The sequence below is a fragment of the Solanum tuberosum genome, unplaced genomic scaffold (genome assembly GCF_000226075.1).
Source record: "Solanum tuberosum cultivar DM 1-3 516 R44 unplaced genomic scaffold, SolTub_3.0 scf00073, whole genome shotgun sequence".
NCBI classification, from domain to species: Eukaryota; Viridiplantae; Streptophyta; class Magnoliopsida; order Solanales; family Solanaceae; genus Solanum; species Solanum tuberosum.
In genome coordinates, this window is record NW_006239002.1 from 1,288,429 (window position 1) to 1,315,675 (window position 27,247).

At 30.4% G+C, this 27,247-nt stretch overlaps 3 protein-coding genes across 3 annotated transcripts; 2 read left to right on the plus strand and 1 right to left on the minus strand.

The window, feature by feature from the left end:
* The first annotated feature begins 4,909 nt into the window (after window positions 1–4,909).
* LOC102598046 (ethylene-responsive transcription factor ERF109-like) lies at window positions 4,910–6,222 on the plus strand. The gene has a single exon (XM_006346370.2). The coding sequence runs from the start codon at window positions 4,991–4,993 to the stop codon at window positions 5,876–5,878; it is 888 nt and encodes a 295-aa protein (XP_006346432.1). The 5' UTR covers window positions 4,910–4,990; the 3' UTR covers window positions 5,879–6,222.
* A 13,408-nt stretch (window positions 6,223–19,630) lies between these two features.
* On the plus strand, window positions 19,631–22,851 carry LOC102598371 (protein CYPRO4). Its single transcript, XM_006346371.2, has 2 exons — window positions 19,631–21,426; window positions 22,342–22,851. The coding sequence occupies exons 1-2, from the start codon at window positions 19,792–19,794 to the stop codon at window positions 22,636–22,638; spliced, it is 1,932 nt and encodes a 643-aa protein (XP_006346433.1). The 5' UTR covers window positions 19,631–19,791; the 3' UTR covers window positions 22,639–22,851.
* Window positions 22,852–23,155: 304 nt separating this feature from the next.
* LOC102598711 (TP53RK-binding protein-like) lies at window positions 23,156–26,181 on the minus strand. The gene is given in 7 exon segments (NM_001288005.1): window positions 23,156–23,385; window positions 23,493–23,579; window positions 23,664–23,747; window positions 23,831–23,953; window positions 24,047–24,113; window positions 25,561–25,634; window positions 25,999–26,181. Coding segments are annotated over 6 exon segments (516 nt in total). The 5' UTR covers window positions 25,629–25,634; window positions 25,999–26,181; the 3' UTR covers window positions 23,156–23,298.
* Window positions 26,182–27,247: the final 1,066 nt, after the last annotated feature.

The window sequence follows — 27,247 nt, forward strand, 5'->3', positions numbered from 1 at the left end:
ATTCTTTACTAGATATCATATGTTTTTTAAGAAATAATAATAATTCATATAAATATTTCACCATATTATTCATATTAATTGGTGTATTACTTTCAAATAAATTTGTATCTTATAATTATAGCGAAATTAACTGAGATATATAGTTTATAATTTGGTAGTCTTCCACTCAGGCCAGTGTCAAATGCGAGTATACTCCAATTTCTTTTATTTTTGAAACTATATATTCTTCAACTGTAAAATTTGTTTGTTATATTCACATTAATAATAACATATATATTTGTTTATTGTACTCATTGCTTTTCTATGAATAATAATTTCAATAATTTATGACTTTATAGATGCCAATTTCAAGACAAGACCTTTGTTTTTTTCCTCCATTTTATAATGCATATATGAGTCATGAGGATAACTACTTAATTAGTGCTATTACTATTTATTGAGTCACATGAGGAAACTGCATATACCGACCTTTGTTTTAGAAAGAAAAAGAAAAAAAAAAGGAAAATTGTCATTGTTTGAATAAAGTGAACTTTTTTGAGTCAAATCAAAATGAAACTTATCATTGTTTAATTTTTATGAGTTATTTTACTTAACACGAAATTTAAGGGAAAAAAAAGACTTTTAAAATTTATTGTCTAAAATGATAAATATTTATGTGGTTAAAAATTATTTCATTAATTATAAAATAAGTATTTTAAAATTAAAGTGAATATAGAAAAATGTTACTTTTTTATACTGATTAAAAAGAAGAATAAGTCGTATAAATTGAGACAAAAAATATCACATATAGAGATAGAAGCTAACAACAAAAAGGCTTCAAATCTATTTGTGTGGATATAAATCCACATTTATCCATATCTTTTTTTGTCCTAATTAAACTATAGCACCATGTGCTTCAAATCCATTTATTATTTATTTGTGGATATAAGTTCACATTTATCCATAATATATCTTGTTATTTGTCTTATAACTTTTGTGCTATATATGTCACCTAAGTAAGATATACCTAGTAACCTACAAACATGATTGTTAAAACATCTTGAATTCATCCGTATAGATCAGGGGCTGAGCTATAACTTGCATGTTGAATGGCCCCTTTATATAAGAAAAATTCTCAGTGTAATTTTTTTTAATACGATCGAAGAAATGAATTTTAAGTTTAACTCAATTTAAAAAGTTACCTAAATATAAAAAATGATTGTCTAAGACTCTGTAAGGAAACCAATGACCATTTAATCATCTATGTGGGATACTCCAACACCACCCACACATTCAAGCTTGAACATATGAAGCGTGTATAATTTAGGACTCGAAAATAATGAATTGAGATAAATCATTTACTACAGCGATAAAGAAATGGACCTTAGCCCTAGTTAGATCAATATGAAAAGCTAGCTTAAAAGAAAGAACTGTCCAAGAATATATAAAGAAATGAATGACCCCTTATCCCACCCATGTGTGACTCCACATAATACTCCTATTAGAATTTTTTGGTTCTGCCATTAATATAGGCATCCCCTTAGTTAGAAAGAGATTAATTATACTCCAATTAGAGTTATGGTGGAGTAGTACTGGAGCAGTACTTCATCCTCAATCAAAGATTTTGAGTTCTGATCTCATTTGATATGAAATCGATTTTATTAGAAAGTGTTTTACCTAAATATAACACTTTTTGACGTGAATCCGATTTAGTTGAAAATGGATAATGGACATCAAATGAGAAAACAAAAAACAGGAAAGAAATCAAACTACTCCCTCGGTTCTAGGTATTTAGACTAGCAACATAGTTTAATAATAAATCAAAAACCTTTTGAAACTTATAATTTAAAACAAGTCATAGATATTTTTATGACTATAAATCATCTCACCAAAATTAAAATGATTTTTTTTTTATGACACACATAATAACGGGAAAAATATAAAGACAACCCCACAATTACTTACTGTATTATTTAATTGAAGAATGATTCATAGCCAATAATTAAGTTGATGGTTAATTTGAGCCTTTATATCTAATCATGCTATTATTATATCTTGACTTGGAAGGGGGAATCTTGAGTCTTTAGTTGCCGACCTAAGGTGCAGCACACTATATATTAAGAGCACTTATTGCTAAAATATAGAGTGTGCGGAGTATATAATAAGTGAAAATTAAACCTCAAAAATCTCACGTTGTTGGGGCGTTTGGTGCCCACAAAATTACAACCTTGTGATTCCATGAAACGTCTAATCAACATGGCTCCATAAAACAGATATTTTCTCTGTTTTAATTTATTTTTTTGAATTTGATTTGATAAATACTATTAAAAAATATTATGATTTTAAATTAAGAATATACTCATGGAATATGAACTTAGAGTTTGTTTTGATTGGTTTTAAAAAAAGTGGCTTTTATTTATTTATTTATTTATTTATTTTAAAAGTCAAACTTGAATGACGTTTAAGTCAAAAAATAAAAAGTAGGGAGACCTATTTTTTAAATTTTAACTTTATTAAATTAAAGTTGTTTTAAACTTATTTTAAGTAATTTTTAATCTTATCAAACATTTTCAAAAGCTAAAAATAATTTTAAAATATATTTGACCAATTTTTAAGTCAATCCAAATGACCAAATAGACTCTTAAACATATGGCACAGAATGTTGAATTTAAAAAATTGCTAAAAAGAAAAAAAATCTTTTAAACGACTAAAAAGAAAAAAGGAATGAAGAGCTTTATCTCTTGTCATCAATATCAATTGTACAACAAACGAATCGGCAATTAGGACAAAAAAGAAAAGTATCATTTGTACTGCCTCTTTCTTTTTTCACAATAGCAAGAGTTTATTGGTGTTTTTTTTTACTCAACTTATAAGAATTGGAGAAATTTTATAAATATTTCGTAATTTATGAGATTTTTATATTTATTGGGGAAGGGGGATACTGTTTAAGAAACAAATTACATATTCAAACAAAATATCAATTTCATATCATGATTTTTATCGCATGTTCAAATGGGCTAATAATAAAATCATAGATCGAATTAAGATGTGACTATGAATTGGTGGAGTTCTTAAAATAATGTTGGAACATTAGGAATCAAATTAAGTAATCAACCGAGTTAATTAAGTTATTATTGGCTTGTGTTAGTATATCTGCTAAGTGAAACGCGGATCTCTTTTAGATATTTGGTCATTTACAGCCCTGAATTAACAGTTTTCTTATTCGAAAAAATAACACAAGTATTTATTCATTTTGTTAATGATGAATTAACAGACTAATACTGTATGATTAGACATGTTGGATTACGAATTTGCGCTTTAGCTAGATGCTGCACTTTTACCATTTATTTCAAAAAATTTAAAAATGACTAAAAAGAAATCACGTTACATAAATGGGTCTTTAATTTTTTACAAAATATATATTTTATTCCTTGTCAAATTTAATTGTGTGTTTATAATTTATTTTATTCTAAGAAAGAGATGGATGAAAGGAGGAGAAAAAAAAAAGAGAAAATTGTAACATGTGCATAATGCTGAAGTTGTTTTACTAACTTCTTTAGGATTTTTTGTTGGTTAATCTGTATTATTAAGATATTTAGAATAATAATTTTGGAGAAATTCATAGAAAATAACAAAGTTTAAAGTATATTTTTAAAATTAGAATATTAAAATTAGTAAATTAAGTCCATAAAATGCATGATGTATCCCTTAACAAAAATTTTGCCCTTAAGTACTTGAGGTTACTGACATGTGTCCTTTTAGGATAGTAGAATTTTACTCATCGATGTATCAATATCTAAAATTATGGTGTCAGCTAACCATTCAACGACAGTAAAGTAAACTAGAATTTGTTTCTCTATAATAGTAAGAAGTTTAGAAAAATCATTGTTAAGAAATGAGAGGAAACCCCTCTATTTATAGACAACAAAATGTAGTATGAACAAGTGCTTATTGTGCAATATCGGAGGAATATCACAACTCTTTGGAAAAGTCGCAAACTTTCAAAAAAGTCACGAACTTTTGGAAAAATCACAACCGTTTAAAAAAGTCACAACTTTTCGAGAAGTCATACCATTCGAAAAAGTCACAATCTTTTCGAAAAGTCACAATTCTTCAGAAAAGTACAACACATCAAAAAAGTCACAACTCTTCCAAAAAAATCACCAACTTGACACCCAACCGTTTTTTTGGTATGCATTCAAATTAAAAAATTGAAGTTAGATTTGAAAATTAGTGTGTATTTATATATAGTTTGAATAAAAGTTTTAATTTAAAATTCTAAATTTGTGAAATTTAATTTTCATATTTATCATAAAAAATACAACTTTAATTGAAATTGCATGTTCAGATATAATTTTAATTTTTCAACCCCTACCCAAATCAACAGTCCCAATCATAATTTAGGTAATGTCCACAAAAATTAAGCACAGGGCTTAAAAAGATCAATGGGGAAGATTAATAGATATGGAGATCGATAATGGAGTGGATGATAATTTCATTTTAAAAATGATCTTTAACTATTTTGAATTTATTTATAGAATATTTTTTCTTATTTTTTTAGTAATAAAATTAAATATATACGAAACTTACACCTATATTTACATCATGCTACTAAAACGTCCCACCTCATGTATCCACTATTAATTTATACGTACACTTCTTAAATGGCCTAAAAAATTAGAGGGAGAAAAAATGGCGTTATTTAAGTGGGGAATGGACCCCAAAATTATCTTTTAGCGCAAACATAACTGATAAGGCGGTCCAGGCGAAAAAGTAGCGTGTGAACGCTCCCCCACAAAATGGTGTCATCAAATACATCACCGGAATAACTGAATCAATTTTTACTAAGCTCTAAAAATTCTTATTCCGTGTATTATAAGTGTATGAGCTGTCATCTTCCGCGGTATATAAACCACTGCTTCCCCTTTGACCTTACCTCACAACTCAACTCTCAATTCAACTAGAAAAATAAAATAACTATCTGAAACTTAAAAGACCAAAAATTTCAACTATGCATTGGTTAAATAAGAGATTTAGACCGACTTCGAATTTGAATTCGAATTCCCTCCAAAATAACAATCAATTTCAGCAGCAGCAACCAAGGCTTACTGGAGATGAAGAGTACTCTGTTATGGTTGCAACTCTGAAAAATGTCATCAATGGTAATATTCCAGTGCAAAACAATCAAGAATTCAATGTCTTTTCGCCATACAATTATTCTACTGCCACCACTACAACCACCACCACGACTGTTACTTCCTCATCTTCGCCTTCTACTAGTATGTCCACGAGTTTCGAACAAGTATTGGGTGTCCCTGCAGAACAAGAACCTTGTCAATTTTGCAGAATTCAAGGTTGTTTAGGCTGCGACATTTTTGGTACCACATTTTCTTCTTCTTCTTCTTCTGCGCCCGCTGCTGTGGCTGCTCCTATTGCTGATAATAAGAAGAAGGGTAGTAGTACTACTACAGTCGCGATCGCAAAGAAAAAGAAGAAGAATTACAGAGGAGTGAGACAGAGGCCATGGGGGAAATGGGCAGCAGAAATTCGTGATCCTCGAAAAGCTGCACGTGTTTGGCTGGGAACTTTCACTACGGCAGAAGAAGCAGCTAGAGCTTATGACAAAGCCGCCATTGAATTCAGGGGTCCACGAGCTAAATTGAATTTTTCATTTGCAGATTATACTGTTGACACTCAAGAACAACAGAGCACTTTATCTTCTTCACCACAACAATTACCAGAAGAGCCTCAGCAATCGCAGACAGCGAATAATAATTCGGATTTTGGAAATGAAATTTGGGATCAGTTGATGGGTGACAATGAAATTCAAGATTGGTTGACCATGATGAATTTCAATGGCGACTCTTCTGATTCTGGCGGGAATGTTCACAGCTTTTAAGCTTCCCGTTACTAAAAAAAGTCGAGTCCAACAATATTAAAAGAAATTAAGCTTCAGTTACTCGAATTGAAAAAAAATTAAATAAATAAATAAGAAGTTAGTATATTAAGGTGCTTTTGCCCTGTTGTAATTTTTAAAAATCAAATCTGGGCTCTATAGTACCTAGAAAAAAAAATATTAGTTGCAAATCTATTCATTTTCAGGTTGTGCAGTATGTTGTTTGACAAAAATCATTAAAGTCGAATGAAATGTAAAAATCATGAGGTATTAAGGCGAGTAATGTTTTGTTCTTGTAATTGCCTCTCCATTTTTAGAGACGAACAGAACCTCATAATTCAGTTGAACTTGAATTCTTTAACATCCAGTATAAATACTTTATCTATCTCAATTATGTGCATAGTACATCTGAATTTCTAAAGTCAAACAATTTAGTTTTGATCATAAATTCAAATATAATTTTTTTTGGTGTTTTTTTTTTTTTTGACTATTTTGGAGTATGTAATAGCAAAAACACTTTAATTTATTAGATCTTAAATTTTGAATTCGATTCTATCAATATTGAAAGATTGAAACTTTACCTGTAGTATGAGATGGGATGAAATCACCTGGTGATTTTGATGGCACCGGGCCCACTATATTTGGCAAGATGATGTTAGAAAGCTCATTTTATATGTCGACTGAAAAAAACGTGCCATATATTAACCATCTGAAGCATATTTAACATGTGCTGACTTTATTTATAAGGAAAAAAATATTCCCACGAGCGGAAATATAAAAAAGTGCTATCTACTCATTAGTATATTCTAGTACACCCAAGTTGGGGCAAAGAAAGCTAAACAATAAACTTTAAAGTGAGTCCGATATAGAATCACACACCTCTTCTAATATAATATTTTCTTCATTTACTTAAACTTGATTATTACACTAAATATTATTGTTAAATTTTTACTTAGTCAATTTAAAAATAATTTATCATTTAGTTTATTTTTACTGTTAAGTATTAATTATAGTCATTTTTTAATATAATTTCTGAAATATTGAATTTATTATTATCCTATTTTATGTGGCACTGTTTAACTCAGCACGATATTTAAGAAAAAAACTTATAAAGTTTATTGTCTAAAATAATTTTTAGATATTCATGTAATAGTCAATTATTTCATTAAAAAATAAAGTGAAAAATTGAAATTAAATTATTTTTAAAAAAAATTAATAATAAATAACATATAAAATGAAACGGATAGAGTATTAGAGTATTTAACAGATGTCAAAGTCTAAGGAGTAGTAAAAGAGAGTAGAACATATGGGTGAGATTTGGTGGAGTGAAGTGGGATGGAGACATGGGGTGGGACAGAGTCTTACTCGGTGTTGTTGACGCCCCAATTACACCGCGTACGGATTTGATGTTTTTGATACTAATGCTCTTTCATTACTCTTCCTTCCGTTTCATTCAAGTAGGAGTGAGCATGATAAAGTACTCCTATATCATAATTTCTAATATTGTAATTTTGGTGTTATAATAATAGATATATATATTATTATATAAGAAGAGCGAATAAGCACACTCTTCTCTGTCAACACGTATGCTTACGTGAAAATACACTCAATTTAGGGGTTATTTTTGTCATTCTATGCTTTACTTTACATAAGTGTTGAGTACCTCAATACTACGAAATCAGTTAATACCCTCCACGTGGGACGGACGATGAAGGTACTTGTGTAAATAAATCAAAATAGAGGGTTGCTTTATGGTATTTCGTACTTTTCAAACTTGAAAAATGATTGTACTTGCCTGCTTCATAAATGTACTTCCTTTTTGTTGGACACAAAAACCATTTGCTTTTTTTCCTCTTTTACGGCTTTAATTGTGTGGGCCCTATTATTACTTTTGTACACCATTTCATTTTTCCTTGCATTGTTCTTATATTTTATTATTTCCAATTTCTATCCTCCAGGGATCTTTGAATAATATTTATTAATTAATTCATTCATTAATAAATTATTTATATTGTTTCTTCCATTTTAATTGTTTCATCTTTTTTTTTTTGCACGAAATATTAAATATGAAGAATATTTTTAAATTTTGTAATCTTAAATTTAAAATATATCACATATATTAAAGTAAAAAGTATTTCTAATTTTATAATCATAGATACGCTATGTAAAAAATTAAAATAAAGAAGTAATTTCCTTTTTTAAGTGAAATAAAAAAAAGTTCAAATAAATTGATACGGAAGGAGTCATAATTTAAAAAATAGAATAAATATGTGATATTATTAGAAAGAGCTTTTAATATATATTTTAAAAATTATTTTGTCTTCCGTATATTATTTTGTGCATATATGTGGAGTTCTAAAGTTTTTAACATTTTAATATAGAAATATGATTATTTGAAAATTTTAGTACTTTCTTCATTTTAAATTTTTCCTTGTTTTTCTTTTAATTTGTTCTATATTTAAAAATTACATAAAAAGTATTGAAAATCACAATGTAATAATATAAGATATTAAAAAAAACATAATTAAAAATCATAAAAGAAATTTTATTGACTCTTTAATTCCCATAATTGAAACAAAAGAAAGTTTGTTTGAAAATAACATAAAAAGTACTGTAAATTAAAGTAAAATAACAACTAAAAATATTTAAGAATCATATAAGAAATTTAGTTGACTTTCGTAAAAGTACCTATGTCACATAAAATGGAACAGAAAGAGTAATATATATTATTTGAAAATGATATAAGAAGTGCTATAAATCACAATAAATTAACAACTTCAAAATATATTTAACAAAATCACATACAAAAAATTATATAACTCTCCAAATTTCATTGTTGTCACATAAATTGAAATAAAGAACTACTCCCAATTTATGTGACTTACTTTCCCTTTTAATCAGTCCCAAAAGAATGTCACATTTCTATATTAAGTAACAATTTGATTATAAAAATATTTATTTTACCCTTAATGAAATAATTTACAGTCATACAAATTTATATAATTCATTTTGGGACCACAAGTTTTAAAAAGTCTTCATTTCTTTCTTAAACTCCGTGGTGAATCAAACTACCTCACATAAAATGAGACGGAGGAAGTAATATATATTGGGCCCGCGCTGGCGCGGGAACCTAATATCTAGTATATATATATATTATTATTTTTTATATTCAGTATGATATTTTATATTTATAAATAATATATCGAAATACTGAATATGCAACCTAGTACTTCCTCTATTTCAAAAAAAAATGTCCTAGTTTGACTTGAAACGAAGTTTAAGAAAAAAAAAAGACTTTTAAATCTTGTGGTTTTAAATTAAAGTTATGTCAAATGTACCAAAATGCTCTTTAATCTTGTGGCCTTAAACATGTCACGTGGAAAGTTGAAGTTAAAGTGTTAAAAAGGATAAATATATCCTCGAATTATCGTAAATGGTATGCATATATCCTCCGTCATATTTTTGGGACATTGGTGCCCCTGCCGTCAAAAAACTAGAGCATATATACCCTTTATACTAACGGACATATACGCGTCATAATCTTATCCATCGACCCGACATTTATTAAATATCGGATCAACGGATAAGATTGTGTCATGTGTCCCTATTTAGTCTTCCGTTAGAGTGAAGTGTCTATATGCTCTAGTTCTTGGATGACAGGGGCACCAATGTTCCAAAAGTATGACGGAAGGTATCTGCATACCATTTACGATAATTCGGGAGTATATTTATCATTTTTCCCTTAAATTAATTTCCATGTTATGTATTCTTATTTAATATCAAGAATGTAATAAAAAACAATTATCAATTTTAATCTTTTGATTGAAACAAGTTTGTTTTATTCTTTTAGTTGGGCATTTTCATGAATCATGCAATAAACATTCCTAATTAAAAGGGGAAAACAATTCAAATTTACTCTTTGAAAAGAAACTCACAATAAACACATTCGTAATTAATATTTTGGAGTTATTCTTTCCCTTCCTGTTATCAAATCATCTCGTCTTTACTTTTGACTTTAGCTGAGTTCTAGCCTGGATTGATTGAATTTCACCTGTCAAATTATTATTATTATTATTATTCAATTGGAAAAACAATTTTGCACGTTTTAAAAATAATAATAATAATTAATATTATGATATTATAATAATTGATATTTAGTATTGAATTTTGAACAATAATTTGAGAAATAAGTAATTAATACTAAGAGTAAAATATGATTATTATTTTTAATCCTTTTTTAAATTGTTCAAAGTAAAAATCTATTTTAAAAATAATGGACAGGTAAAAGTTAACAACTTAACATAGTACTATATAGTAAATTTTTCAATTTTGATATTTTACGTGACAAGTTTAATACTGCTAAATTAAGAGAACTATTCACATTTTAAATTTAATTTCCTACTTGTGAAATGTTTAAGTACTCGAAATGTGTTAATAAAATCGTTTGCTTATTTCTACTAATATTCAAACAATGATTATTATTTTAAAATTTTTATAATCAATTAAACTAAGACATTTTGATTAGGACGATACATATAATTTTATAGATATTTATTTTGATGCTTTGTTTTCTTTATTTATTATATCGATTTAATAATTTTATTTAATACTCCCTCTGTTCCTAATTATTTGTCCACTTTTGAATTGACACACCTATTAAGAAAATAATAATTGGTATAGTGAGTTTACTCCTATTAATTATGAAGTGAATGAATTAAAAACTTAAGATTTTCAAGAAACTGTACCTTTTTCAAAGTAATTAATTAAGGATATAATAAGTAAAAAAAATTATCCTTTCTTGATTTGTAAAAATGAACAAGTAATTAGTGACAACTAAAAAGAGAAAAATGGACAAGTAATTAGGGAGAAATGGAGTAATTTTATTCTTTTTGTCTCCCAAAAGGTCAATCATTCGTGGACATGAGTTTGGGACGGTGGCACTTGGCAATCAATTGCAGCAATGTGAATGGAGCATATTATATTAATTCATTAACTTTTGGGTATCTAATTAAATTAAATTATACAAACAACGTGACGAATGATTTACTTACTTAAATAATGAGATGATAAACGTACACATTTTATTAAGATCAACTTTGATGCTGCCGTGATGACTGAAAAAGTAAACATAAATAATTTAGTTATTTGTGTTTGATATATAAGTAAATAAAATTATTTTAATTTTTTTTATATGTAATCTATATAAATACAATGAAAGGTGAGAGTATGAATGTGGGGATGAAGGCTAAGGACCCGTTTGACCATAGATTTTCCAAGTAATATTTGGAAGAAAATTTGACAAATAGTGTTTGTCCATACAATTTGTCATTATTTGGCAAATAACCTAAATTCCCAAATACTAGAAAAAATTAGTATTTGGGCCAAATCTCATTATTTGGAATTTTTTTAAAATTTAAATTCTACACCAAACTTTCATCTTTTGCAAAAACACCCTCTATATTAGTTGTTTGCGTTGTATTACATAATTTTTTTACGTAAACACCAAAGTAGTGATGGAATATTCAGTGAATATGAAAGTGATGATGATTATTGATGAACAAAGTAATGTGTTTTGTCTACTTCATGATGTATGTAATGATGCTTGTTGCAGTCACTCAGAACTACCATATTGCTCCAATGTCATGGATACTACTTGTTATTTGTTGCAACGAAGATACAATTGACTTGTAATACAAACATATGGTTAGTTTTGATAGTTTTTAAAACTTATGGGCAGGGCCAGCTCTATGCTTTGGGAAATAAGGCATTTGCCTTAGGCCCCCAAATTTTTATCAAGAATAAATTATGTGTTAAAATTTTTTATAGAAAAAATTGATTATTTATGATAAAAAGTATAATTTTTTTTAAAATATATTAATTTACCCACTTTAACATCTTTTGTACTTTGTTAAAAATAAGAATTAATAGTGAAAACTGTTGAACAAAGTGAGTTACAAATTCTTTTTTATTTCGTTTTAAATTTTAGTTTCAAGCATTACTACAATCATATTAAAATGGGGTATACCAAGTCATCAACTTCTTGCGTCAAATTCTATGGTTCTAAATCTTAACTCTATTTAATATTTATCAACTTATTACTTGTATAATTAAGTTAACAATTCATATAATAATTGTCTCACAAGAATGATGTTTTTCAATGTTGAGTTGATAAAATCTTACCTGAAACTAATAACTAAAAAAATAATATTAAAATACTAATAATTTTCATCTAAATAGTGTAAGAAAAATAAATTTTGAATAAACATGTATATGAGGTTTGATTATATTTTAGGCACCGAATTGAAATATCGCTTTAGGCCCCCAATCACATTGAGCCGCCCCTGTTATGGGTATAAATCATATTTCCTAAAAAAGTGAAATATGTTTCTCAAATACTATGGCCAAACACATGGTGAAATTTCACCCAAATTTTAACACAAATAATATTTGCCAAAAATATTTAGAAATCTATGGCCAAACGCTAGTTAAGAATTAATGTGGAGGTGAAAATGAGATGGGTAAGAAAGTCGGTGCATGAAGAGTTGAATTGGAAGACACATAATTAATGTAGAATATCACTCGATGTGAAGTTTATTTTCCTACTTTCATTAAGAAAGACATCTTACTCATTTAAAAAAAACTTATTTTTCTAAAATGAAAAATTATCTAAAATTTTTGACCAATTAATTATAGAAAATAAAATATTTTTCTCAGTAACAAACACACCCTTAAACTCACATCTATATGTGAAAAATGTAATTATCAATAACTGGACTAGATGCTTTGATTGTTCATAACAATTACATTTTACCTAACTTAATAAAAAAAAATTGTAATAATGCTCTTATCTTTTTCCATCGACCCTTTTTGGCTTTTGTGTCACTGTTATTTGAAGTTGTTTTTAATTAGATACAAAATTTAAGAAAGAGTAAAGATTCTAAAAAAATTATGATTATAATTTATTAATAATAAATGAGATGTTTAAAGTTAATTAAAAATGACATATATCCCATTCTTAATATTTTATTCCAAAACAACAAAGACAAACAACTAGAATAAAATTTAGATTAGTTTAATTCATATAATTCAGCATAACACAACTTTACTTTAATTTGTCTGAACAAACTTTTCCTACAAGTGTAATTCGAAAGGACTATATACTATGAATCGACCAGATTTTGATGTTCCAAATTTATATAGCGAATCAAAAGGGAAAGCAGAGAATATAAATTTCATAAAAAGTGTATCAAACAAAATGAGGATATGTACACCAAATATGCAATATTACAGGTCTCAAGTCACTATCAAATCACCACGTGATACCTTCTTATATGAACTTCTTATAATAATAATAATAAATAAATAAAAAAAGTATGTGTTATTTTATATGTTAATTTTAAAGTATATATTATAGTAACACAAGCAAGATGTTATTATGTCGAGAAAACGACTAAAATGGTCCTTGATATATGAGGGTTGAAGATTTTTGGTTCTTTATATATATCATCTTATTGAAATAGTCCTTAATGTATAGAAAAATATAACTATTTTGGTCCTTAACCTAAAACTAATCATAGAAGTGAAAATTTCTGTTAAACTTAACAGATGACTATTTTGGTCTTCCTTCTTTCACCACTATTAGAGGTGATGCTCCATTTTCAGTTCAACCACTTGTCATATTCTTGTAATATATATACTCCCTCTGAAATAATAATCCCCAGCAACTCCCATTTTTAGACACACAAAAAAAATGATCCACTAAAATAAATAGTATGAAACTAAGTAAATTAGATAAAACACTTCATTTCTCTTTTATGAGATCTCCATAAGTAAAATCTTTTCAAGTTTTAAACAACTATTCTCTCTTGTTGAAGGGATCTATGAGAAGAATATAGCTTTTTCTTACTTTGTCATTTTTAAGATTAATAACTTTTTTATGTATTAATTTTTTATTCCGTTATTGACATTAAAGGCTGAAAACGGAATGGATAAAGGTGGAAAATAGAATCTTAAATTTTTCTTTGAGATTTGAAGAGATTTTTGTGTGTCAATCTTTTTTTTCTAGTAAAATTTGGTTTAAAAAAGAAGAAGGAGATAATGGAGAGAAAAATAAATCAATTAAAAATTGCAGCAGAAGAAGAAAGAAGATTGAGGGAGAAGGGGTTTGCCATGTGGCAATTTTGTGGGATCCACCGTTAAGTTTAACAAAAAGTATCACTTATATAGTTAATTTTAGGGTTAAAAATCAAAATGGTCATATTTTTATATACATTAAGAACTATTTTAGTAAGGTAACATATATAAAGGACCAAGAATGTTCAAGCCCCATACATGAAGGACCATTTTGATCGTTTTCTCTTATTATGTCCAACGAATTCCCAAGAACAAATAAAATTGTTCGTATTATAATCCATTATATGATTATCATATACTAAGACGAAGTTTGTGTATGATAACAATTCCATATTTAATGTTGATTCATCCATATCTTCATTTTTTGCTGAGGAATGAAGTTTATATTAGGGAATGCTATGGGGCGAGCGGATTTAAGGCTATACGGGGCAGAGCTGGGTGGGGCGGATTTAAGGTTGTGTGGGGGCGGGGCAGAATGTAGGTGGGTTATTGCAGTGTTTTAAAAAAAATTAATGTGGGTTGGTCTATGCAATTTTATGCGTGCTCAAATTTAATTTAACTTTTTACATGTTATACGAGGAACAAGCATTCTCCCTCAAGAACCTTACTTGTTTGGGCCTAGAAAGACGCTCTTCGTTCCGTTCTTAAAGCTACTGAGCCCAATTTATAACAATCCAGCCCAACAGGTTACTTAATTTTGGTGGCCCATCATTTCAGAAATGGCCCTAAGATGGGTTGGTCTTGATATTTTGTCATCCATAAGAAAAGTATAACAAAAAGGGGAAATTTTCAAAACAACAATATTTTATCTTTTAGTGGAACTCCTTAGCAACAGTTTCATTATTTATTAAAAATGTCATTATTTTAGTTTGTTAATGGATTAGTTATGTATTTATTTTATTTTGATTAATTTGAAAGAATACAAAAATTAATAACAGAAAAGAGAAAATCATGGAACGAAAAAATTAAAAAAAGGTAAAAAATATTTTAAATACAAATCAGTTATCTTTTGAAAAAATTATAAATCTCCTTCTTTTCTGTCGAGGCTTTTTTTTCTTTCTTCTTAAGAACATCAATTTTTTTTTAAAAATAATATAGTTTGTCTTCCGAATCATTCATCTTATAACTTTCAAAGAATCTTCAAGTTGAATACGACATATTTTTTTAAACGAAAATTTTCAAAATTGAGGACTATAAATTTGTCGCATCCAGTGAACAATCGAAAAACAATCAGGTATTTTTTTCAATTTTTTTATTTGTTTGGATGAGATATTCGTATATGTTTGTTTGGATGAAATATTCGCATATGTAGAGTATAATTGTTATTTTTTTTCCTGATTAAATCAATGAAACCTTTGTATGTATTGGAATTTATAGCTTTTTACGGATGTTTTGTAATATAGGGATATAAACATAACAATTCTGGACAACGTACAACTATGGAGTAAAAAGCATCAACTAATTAGTGGTTGCATACAAATTTTTGTTGACTTGTAGTGATTGTTGGATACAATTAAATTGTTGGATACAATTAAGTATTGGATAAATTAAGTTGTATTCAAACTAAAATGTATTTATATTCTAGTTTGTTATATTATTATTATTTCACTGAAAATATTGTTTTCGAAAAACATAGAATAAGTTGTATTAAAATAATTGTATTTATATTATAATATCCAGTTTTGTTATTTTATTAGTATTTCACTTTAAAATTGTAGCAACTATTTTTCTAGCTCAGTTTGTATTCCAAAATAATTATGTATATCAATATCATTTTGTATTTCAAACGCAAAATGAATACAAATAAGTTTGTATCCTTTCTTAATTCGTATTTATATGTAATGATTAGATTATATTGGGATACAATTAGTAACATTTTTTGTAATAAATAAAAGAAAAATATATTTGGCAGTTATGTAATACAATTTTGATCACTCGGATACAATTTTTAGTTTTCACTATGAAAGTAAAATATCAAGTTTAAGTTTTAATTTTAATGGTAAAGTGAGCACATAAAATGCAAAAGTTGTTGGTATACAATTATGATGAAAACATAATAAAAAGAGAAAGTTTCAGTTTTGGAGAACACCAATTATATCGAAGTTTGAGTTGGGAATTCTTCTTCCAAAGTTGTTTGTCAACGAAATTTTAATAATTTGTATTTCATTTGGCATACTATATTACACATATATATTGGAATGAATACAATTTAGGAAAGGATATAAAATTCTGAAAAAAATACATTACGCTGTGAAAAAAATAAATGAATACAAATATGATTCTTCAAGAACTACAAATCAATTTGACATACAATTTAGCCTCCATATTGAAATGAATCTCGTATTGTACATAGCGTTTGCCTCAACTGCAATAGTCGATTCAATCCAATGCCATAAAGTTCTATTGAAAGCAACTGCAGTAAGAATAACTTGGGGGAAACTTGTGGCATCTTTAATGGGGCCATTGAAATTGATCCCAGATCCCTTAATGCCAATACCATGAAGAGATTCTAACCATCATTCATATGCTAGTAATCACGTCTTGGAGGAATTTCTGAAATATTAAAACGAAATTAGAAAAAAATTGTTTAAACAAATATTAGATGAATATGTAAACAAACTTGAATAAAAATCAAAAAAATTAACTGAAAATCCGTAATATGTACAATTCTAAATAAAACCATAAACGGTGATATTGAAAACAAATCAAAAGAAACCTAAATAACTAATCGATATTACCTTTACCAAATTCAAAATTTCTTGAATTAATCTCTAGATTTTGTTTACCAACCGATTAATCCCTTGAATTAATCCACCAATTTTGTTGAAGAATCGAGCTTTGAATACCTTGTGTTTCAATGTGAGCAAAAAACTTGAAGAAAGAGAATCTAAGAACCTGAAAATTGGGGGAAAATAAAAACTTTAATTGCAAAACGTGAAAGGTGGGAAACGTCTAAGATGTGGGAAGATATTAATGGATAGTTTTGTATTTGTTTTTTATTTTTAATTCTGTTATTGGTTAGAGCCTCTATTAGCGATGGACTAGGGGTGTACAAAACCGAATCAAACCGCAAATTGAGTCAAACTTAAAAAAAAATTCGACTAGTGGTTTGATTTGACTTGGTTTGGTATTGGAAAACCCCCCCCCCCTACTATATTTGGGTTGGTTTGGTTTTAACTAATAAAAACCAACCTGAGACCAAACCAACCCAACATTATATATGTAATTTTAATATTTTATTTTATACATAAAAATATTTACTTTGATATAATTTAAAAATATTTCTTATACTATTTCATAGTTTTTATCTTTTAATATATTATTTCAAGTTTAAAACTTATAATTCAGAATGGTCCAATAAAGATTATAGTTCATACATGTTGATAATTATAATAAAACTTAAATCAAAATCAAATTAATACAAATGCAAAAAGAAAATCAATTCAACACTAAGAATGACAGTAATATTGAATATTTGTTCTTTAGTTTTACACTAGTTTAGACAAGTAAAATACATAATCTAATTTTTAATTTTCCTTAAAATATTTAGTAATGTAACTATTACTTATTAAACTTATTTTAGCATGATTTAGTACCTTTTAAATTAATGATCATTTTCATTATGACTTTGCAATATTAATTTTATATGATGATTTCTTTATTATTTTTTATTGAATATTTTAGTGTCATCAGTACTCATCTCATATTTTGTGTTATTTTCTTAAGAAACACCTTAGATAATTGTATTTTGGCTGGACTAAGGAAATATTTGGAGAACAAGTTAATTATATGTTTGTATGTAAACTTTACCGAAAAAAATCCAAAAATCTGAAAAAATCCGAGATTTATTAGTTTGGTTTGATTTTTAAATTTAAAATTTGACACAATGGTTTGGTTTGGTATTTGAAAAATCCGAACCAACCCGAGGTTAAAAAACCTGAAAAAATCCTAATTTTATAAGTTTGGTTTGGTTTATAAATTTAATTTTTTTACACAAATGATTTGGTTTGATATTTGAAAAATCCGAACCAACCCGGTCATATACACCCCTAGCGATGGTCTTGAGTTTTTGGCCCATCATGACAAATATTTTTTTTAAGGCAGAAGTACTTATTACCCCCCTGAACTTGAAGCTTTTTATACGGTGTACACCTAAACTAAATTTCGTTTTAATTACCCCCCCAAACTTGTTTATTCCTCCGTCGCGTACACCTTTTTCGTCCACCTACTCCTGTAGGGACCACACGCGCGCGACAACTGTCTAAATTGGTGATGTGGATTTCCACCTGGATAAATAATAGCCACCTGGATAAATTAATATTGCAAATTTTTTTCTTCTTAAATTTAAAATTCATTGTTTAAAAGTTATTTTTGAATAAGGGCTGATTTCGCGGAACTCCTTTTGGATTTGGGTTTTTCTAGACGTGAAGTTGGTCGATTAAATTTCAAATTTGTCTGAAATTCTTACCAAGTAAGTGTTAATCTTTGTTTCCTTTACTTTTCATTTACATTTTACCTTATTTTTCGTTTAAAATATGCCAAATAGTAAAGAAAAATGGAGATTTTACGTTTTTTTACCGTTGTAGCTTTGTGATGTGGCAAAAAATCACTTCCTCACGCGCCTAGTAGAGATTGTTGTCAATTTCTACGCCAGGTGGACAAAAAAGGTGTACACGACGGAGGAATAAACAAGTTCGAGGGATAAGGGTGATTTCACGGAACTCCTTGAATTTTAAATTTGTCAGAAATTCTTACCAAGTAAGTGTTAATCTTTGTTTCCTTTACTTTTCATTTACATTTTGCCCTATTTTTCATTTAAAATATGTCAAATATTAAAGAAAAATGGAGATTTTACGTTTTTTTACCGTTGTAGCTTTGTGATGTGGCAAAAAATCACTTCCTCACGCGCCTAATAGAGTGTGTTGTCAATTTCTACGCCAGGTGGACGAAAAAGGTGTACGCGACAGAGGAATAAACAAGTTCGGGGGGTAATTAAAACGGAATTTAGTTTAGGTGTACACCGTATAAAAAGCTTCAAGTTCAGGGGAGTAATGAGTACTTTTGCCTTTTAAAAAAAATACCATACGCTTCAAAAAATTCTAACTTTTGTCCCTTAAGCAGATGTTCAGAATATTTTAAGATAGTAAACACTAAACATGCTCAACAAAAGTAGAACATGGGTATTTTCCATCAATCATAAATTCTAGCTTTTGCCCAAGACAAACGTTCAAGATATTTCAATTGAACTTATTCAATTGGCCATAAGTTTTGTCTTACAGAAAAATATTGAAATTTATGCATGAAAGGCAATATAAATTAATTCCCAATTCCCATCAATTTTTTTTAGTGAAGGTCAAGATTTTATTAGGTGGGGACAAAAAATTAAGACCAAACACAGTTTGAGAGACATTAGACGTAATTTCCTCTTCTACCATTATAGGCCCAAAGATCATTTGAGCCCAATATTTTGGCCCTTCAAATATTAGTAAAAAGGCCCAGTATTTTTAAGGCGCAAAAGACGAAAAGCGTGCCGCCATTTACTTAATGACGAAGCTACGTGTCACCGTCAGATGTACGCCATCTTGCGAATTCACATATATATCCATTTTCATCCGTCTTCGGCTTTTCTGTTCAAAAACTTGTAAATTAAAGCTAATCAAATTCCCTTTTTCCACTTTTTCCGAATTTTGAATTTTGATTCGTTTCTTCTCACATATAGCAATTCAATAATATCTACTTTTCCGGCGATCAACGGTTGATCATTTGATCGGAATATTTCAATCATGGGAGCTTCTCACAGTCGCGAAGGTCTAGAACTTTCCGATGAATCGGATTACGAGGACGATGAGGGAAGCACCAGAACGGAAAGTGAGGAACAGTATGAAGACGCCGCTGACGATCACTCTTCGATGAGGACTCCACCGGTGAGTAACAAAACCCTTGATGAATTGGATTCCAAACTGAAAGCGCTAAAACTTAAGTACGGTTCCCCGGAGACGCCGACGAATCTAAGAAATGCCGTTAAGTTGTACTTGCATGTCGGCGGTAATACGCCGAAAGCTAAATGGATAATCTCGCAGAAGCTGACTTACTATGAGTTTGTTAAAACACTGCAAATTGGAGGTGATGATGAAGACGATTACGAATCGTCAAGTGGAGGAGATGAGGGCTTTTGGGTTTTGAAGGTGGGGAAGAAGATTAAGGTTAGGGTTTCGACTGATATGCAGTTGAAGATGTTTGGAGATCAAAGGAGGGTTGATTTTGTGGATAACGGAGTGTGGGCTTTGAAATTTTTTGTGGATGACGAGTATAGGAATTTCATTACCAAGTTCCAGGACTGCTTCTTTGAGAATGTGTATGGAATGGAGGCTACGGAGGCGAACAAAGTGAAAATTTATGGGAAGGAGTTTATTGGGTGGTTAAAACCTGAGGAATCAGATGATGCAATGTGGGAAGATGCAGATTCTGGAGTCTGGAAGGGTAGTGGAAAGAGTCCCATGACGCCGGTGAGGGATAGCCAAGATTTGCTGGAGGAATTTGAGGAAGCTGCTACTGGTGGAGGAATACAGAGTTTGGCGTTAGGGGCTTTAGATAATAGTTTTCTTGTGAATGATTCAGGAGTTCAAGTTGTGAAAAATTTCAGCCATGGAATCCATGGAAAGGGTGTTTATGTGAAATTTGATGAGAAGGATAAGTGGTCCGGAGGATCAACGCCTAAAAAGGCTCTTTTGATGCGTGGAGAAACTAATATGATGCTAATGAGTCCTTTTAAGGAAGGGAAGCCCCGTTCAACTGGACTTCACCAATTGGATATCGAGACTGGTAAAGTTGTTACTGAATGGAAGTTTGAGAAGGACGGGACTGATATTACCATGAAGGATATAACAAATGATACCAAAGGGTCACAGTTGGATCCTTCTGAATCAACATTTTTAGGTTTGGATGATAACCGGCTGTGTCAGTGGGACATGCGTGATAAGAAGGGAATTGTTCAGACATTAGCAAATACAAGTTCTCCAGTGTTGAATTGGACTCAAGGGCATCAGTTTTCACGAGGAACGAATTTTCAGTGCTTTGCCACGACTGGTGATGGCTCCATTGTAGTTGGATCACTTGATGGGAAGATTCGCTTGTACTCAAAGACCTCTATGAGGCAAGCAAAGACTGCATTCCCTGGCCTTGGCTCTCCAATTACACATGTTGATGTTACTTATGATGGCAAATGGATACTGGGCACGACAGATACATATTTGATCTTGATATGCACTTTGTTTACTGATAAAGATGGGAAGACCAAAACTGGTTTTACCGGTCGAATGGGAAATAAAATCCCAGCTCCAAGATTATTAAAGCTGACTCCTGTTGATGCGCATATTGCTGGGGCAAATAACAAGTTCCATGGTGGACATTTCTCTTGGGTAAGAATGCCTAGTTTATTTAGCTTCTTAACATGTAAATGTTGCATAGCTAATTGCATCTCTCATGTTGCTTGTTTGCTGAAGAGGCTATATGTGAGGATTCATGTTATCTCCATGAAAATTGTTTTGTGTTGTGAGTTCATATAACTTGGTTGTTGCTCCTTCCGTGTAAGCTCTTATGCAACTTTAGTAAATGCAATGACCTTAGACTGAAATGATTAGTATGGCATAGGTAATCAACCTCAACTTTAGTAAATGTTCTGAAACCTCATGCGGCTAGCTTAGAAACTCAACTGCTATTAGAATATTAAAAATCTTTACTTTGTTTTGGTTGATTAAAATTAAGTATTTTTCCATTAAGAGAACATACTCAAGGTGCAAACTCCAATTGGCCGTTGAAACTAGCAAGTCTCAGATGGGTGACGATGTAGTATCTTCTTTGCTTCCATATTTTGTTTGGCTAGAGGATATTCTTACTAGAGTTGGCAATAGAGTAGTAGACCATTACACTTCTTTGTCAAGCTTCTCACATTTGTCTATGTCACTGGGAGTTCTCTTCTTTGTTGCCTGCCCTCTGTTGTTACTGTGCTGCAGCAATTCATTGGCATGGAATATGACCTCCCCATAGCTGTGGAATGACAGAAGTATAACTTGAATTTGCATACATTTTTTTATTTGCACCAGATCCACCAAAGATCTGGTTAATGTTTGTTGCATGATGAATTTGTTTGTCCTAGCAACTCTTACCCTCTTTTTACATGACAACAGATTACTTGGAAGTCTTTTTTCTTTGTTAGCTGTTTTTATTTCTCTTGTGCAGAATAATACTGTAGTAGCAGTTCATGCTTGTATTTTACTCTTCCTTGAGCTGAAAGTAAGCGACTGACCTGACCTGCCTTGTATGTCATTTTCCAGGTTACTGAAAGTGGAAAACAAGAACGCCACTTGGTTGCAGCAGTAGGCAAATTTAGCGTGATATGGAATTTCCAACAGGTGAAGGACAGTGCTCATCGTTGCTATCAGAATCAGCAAGGCCTGAAGAGTTGTTATTGTTACAAGATAGTGCCCAAGGATGAATCCATTATTGAGAGTCGTTTCATGCATGACAAGTATGCCGTCAATGACTCACCAGAGGCTCCCCTGGTTGTAGCAACGCCAATGAAAGTTACTTCCATCAGCATGTCAGGCAAGAAGCGTGGACTTAGGAACTAGTTGACTGGTGATTGATTGATCAATGTGTGCAAGAAGATTTATCTAGTGTGTATATAGGGAGGTCCTAGTTGTGTTCTTTTTCCTCTTTCAATCCATAAATTGTGTTTGATTGTTTGCATTTATGTTTGAGAAATTTCTTTGCTTTTTACACTATCTATGGGTGGAATTCTTTATGCCATGCACAGATTTATGTCAAAGAATGTTTGAATGGTGCATTGATTCAAGACCTATGTTTTACCTTTACTTGTCCATCTATTTGCATGGATAGATCTTTGCACCCTTTTACTCAATCGTGCACTTATTTATTGGAATCCACAGGTGCAAGGTTAATACCAAATACAGGATGAATTTAAGTATCAATTAAGTAAGAAATTCTGTACAAGTTGGTCAAGTTATAAACCAGTCAACCTGCCACATTTTACTTTTGAAAGGCCTGATTAGCCATGACTAGTTTTTACAGAGTCTCTCAAGACGTTGAACACAAGCAAACCAAGGTTAAAACAATCACAACAGCATGAGGGGAGGTTTGTAATGTCTATTGAACGGTCAGAGTAGCAAATGGGTATTTTAACACAAGGCTCGGAAAGTTATTGTCGAGATTCTGACATAATAGTTTACACATAAAAAGAAGAAATAAAGAGTGTCATAGGCGTGCAATGCTTATAAAGCGTCTCTGGCAGCAATTCTGCAGGTTATAGCATCTGCAAGTGACGATATCTCCAGCTCCAGATTAGATATCTTGTAATGCTGTCAGAAATTCCAATTATTAAAATTCATTAAAAAGAAAGGAAGCATGATGACCATCAAGAATACTCTATAAACCACTTGGAAAGAAAACTTCACCCAGCACCCACTTTTTGAATCTGAGCCTGGTTTATTCTTTGTTCCAATTCCTTCAGGTCAATCTCATTTCCCTTTATGAGTTTTTCTATGGCCACCATCTAGTTACAGAGTAAGAGCACAGCATTACTGTCAGGAAAAAAAACAAAAAAATCAGCTTTGGTGACGTAATATTGTCGCCTTACCTCATCAGCCAAAGCACCAAAGCGTGCTGCCAGGATGTAGCTTGTGTTGTCTGCGATACCACATCTTTTCAAAGACTCTGAAATCTACTATGATAAAGCCAAGTAAAATGTAAATTGACCACAAAAAGATAAATCCATTATATTTCAGAAGCCTTAGAGCTTCTTACATGCTTAGATCCCGAGAAGTTGTAAACAAGCTCAGAATGGAGGGTCCGTGTAGTCAGTGAATCCCGTGATTTAGCTACAAGTGTCTTGTGTGCAGCTGCTAAAACAGGAAATACATCGGGGATCTGTTGAAATATGCCCAAAGATGAAATCAGCTGAAATGCACAGAGCACAACTAGTGAGTGAGCTTTGAGAATGAGTGAAGAGAGTGTGCTTACAAGTGATGCATTCAGAAACGCTACTTCTGGCTCCAGTGTTGCAGACTGCATCAAGTCCAATAGTTCTCTGCAAAAGATGAATCACTTAGATTTGTTTAAAACTTATCAAGTAATGTACTTTTGTTTGAAGCATAACTTATTTCTCTAATACTAATAATTCACTTCTGCTGATGTAGTCATTTACTTAGTTAGGAATAAATGTCTGACATTAATTCTCTCCATATATAATGTAGGTTACAGGCTCATAACCAAGTTACGCGATATCTTTTCAAGCTTAGGCCTAAGCGTCCAAAACTTAAGATTGAGCTTAGAATTTCATTCTCTTCGTCAAAGTACCATGTCCATTTTTCTACACCCGGATAACTTTTCCAGGCAACCAATTCATTTCCTGAAACTTTTAGAAGTACCATATCCTTCAAAGTAACCAAGGATTTACCAAAAAATTGTGCAAGAAATACTTCTGAACAATACCTACCATCCTGGAAAGAATCTCGTTAACAGTCCAAAAAATTTGTAAATGCTATATTCTACAGGATCAGTAAATAGTTCTTCAGGATGGACAAATCTCTGCAGAAACATGAGACAACGGCAGACATGACATGACTAATGAGTATGGCACATATCTTCATAATGGCTGCACTTGATGTCTCAAGTGTCTTTTTTCCATTAGTTCCAAGTGAACTAACTACTAAACTGCAATGCAATGAATAAAGAACCCAACTTTACAAGTCATAGACAGCGAAACCATCCATTGAAGTTAAGAGTTCTGGTATATTTTACAAACTTAATAACGCTTCCCCCTTAACTCTTCATGAATAAAAAAGAAAACAGATCGAAAAAACTAAACTTATAGTCCCCCATGATAGCTCTTTGATAGTCCAATCCAAAAGCAGAAAAAAGTGACTAGAAAGTCGTAAGCTTGTCTATCTGTGACATATTCATATCCACGACAGTCATGGAGCCATTTCTCAGTCCAAAAACGGAAGAAACATGTACACTTTTTAGCAGTGAAGAAAAACATATTAGCAACAACACAAGTCAATAAATCAACCAAGCAGGTAGAAGCTCATTTATAGACTTACACCAGCTTTTATACGCATCTCTTACTTCTAAATAAACCATAGGCTCATCTCCATTTACAAGTCTTCGATAAGTTCAGAAATAAACAGAGAAATTTTTCTTCAAATGCATTTACCCTTGCATCTTTTCCATATCTATAACAAATAGGACTTCCAGTTTTCCAAGTTAATCACATTGCTAGATATCCGATTAACTGAAGCATTGAATCTTTAAAGGGAAAAAAAATAAAATTAGAGAAACTTCAACTTAAGCATCTCTTTGTATGTGCAACCTGTCTACATATACCTTAAACATAATGGTGAAACCTCAACTAACATCCAAGTCAATATGAACCATAAATTTTTAAAAAGATAGGTCCTTTAAACACCATTTACAACAAAGTTACAAAGAACTACTTGATTTGTTATAAAGATAACAGAAATAAAATAACTTACTTAGAATTAGTAACATCGCTGAAAAGGGCAAGACAAAGGGTGGTTCCACCAACTTCAAACGCCTTCATTGTTAACTGAAAACATGAATTCCAAATAAAATAGAATTTAAACTACCAAAATCAATGAAAAAAACAGCAAAAACAAGAAGCCATGAAATTCTGGAAGCAGAAGGGACAAGTAACAAACTAGAGGGGTAAAATGAATTGGAAAAATATATCTTTTTTTCGCACTGAGCTTAGTTCAAAGAACCGGGAAGAAAACCAGGCTCGTCAGCGGTGGCTCAGAACTACTACTATCTCTTTTTGAACTATTTTCATTAAGGTGGATTCTTATCGAGTAAACTGGATAATGGTCCCAAATCATTAGGGTGTACTCCTGATATTTAAACCGGTATTTGTGGGCATTTCATAGTCCGGTTCGGTTAGTAGGATGAAATACCTTAAACTAGAAGAAATTGGAATCACGGCAGTAATGATGGACGCCGATTGCTGGAATCGCGAAAATAATCAAATACAGTTTGCTGGAGCGGTGGAGCCTCGAACTTGGAAGAGAAGGTGCGGCGGCTGCTGCAGAATGCGATAAACGAGTGGAAAATTGGTTGAAAACCTAAGGGCTAACTGTTAACTGCTAAGTGCAGAGAAGCAAACGATTGTATAGGCCCCTCCCTCACAATTTATACACATTTTTTAATTTCAAAATTCAAACAAGTCTATCTTTTACGATAAATTTTTCATATATGTTTTAATTATTTTGAATTGTCAATTATTGTGACTAGTAATACTTTTTACGTAGTTTACAAATATATAAATTTTATTTTTAAAAAATTAAAATTGCACGCGTAAATTTTTGGTCAAACATAAACCATTTAACTTCTGAAAAAAGAAAAATGTCACATAAATTAGGACAGAGGGAGTAATTATTAAATAATATCTACTCTAATATGTATAGTACTGCATAAATTTCGTTAAATTAAAATACTGAAATACTTATTGAAAATTGAATTGAAATTGAAAAATAAAAAAAAATCGATTCGATTCGGTTTGATGTTCTGATTTCATGCCCAACCCTATTTGTAGCATCCTTGAGTTTAGCATTAAAAAAAATTTCATACTAAAATGAACCAATTTTTGTGTCCAATCTTATTTGTAACATCCTCAAGTTTCACGTTAAATGTCTTTTTCACTAAAATTAAAAGATAAAATGAAAGAAAAGTATTTTCTAGTTTGCCATATTGTAAAAATGAAAGAAAAGTATTTTCTTGTTTTCCATATAATTGATATTGAAATTATGGCTTTGAGGCATGAAAATCACTATCTTTTAGTATATACTTTTAGAAATTACAAGTGGCTGAAGTCAAGTCAAGTTCAAGTCAATTAATTTAGATATATAATTAAATATATATAAATAAATTTAATAGGCTACTATTTATATGAACCTAAGAGTGACCTTGTACTATCGATGTGGGAACTATCTTAATAGTTGAATGTAGGGTTATTTATCCATTGATTTGACTAGTTTTTTACATTATGAGCTAGCTTGATGGGTATCGCCTTAGGTTTTTTATATGACTTGGACGATCCTTCTATCTTTGAGCTAATTTTTGAAGTTAAATCAAATCTACGATCCATTTTTATATATAGTATCAGAGCTGGACTCATTTCAATTTATGATTACTAATAGTGGACCT

Bases quoted from the DNA above. Each gene is read 5' to 3' on its own strand.
- LOC102598046 (XM_006346370.2), top strand. From the start codon at position 4,991: ATGCATTGGTTAAATAAGAGATTTAGACCGACTTCGAATTTGAATTCG.
- LOC102598371 (XM_006346371.2), top strand. From the start codon at position 19,792: ATGGGAGCTTCTCACAGTCGCGAAGGTCTAGAACTTTCCGATGAATCG. The intron at 21,427-22,341 runs GTAAGAATGCCT...GTCATTTTCCAG, and splicing joins ATGGTGGACATTTCTCTTGG to GTTACTGAAAGTGGAAAACA.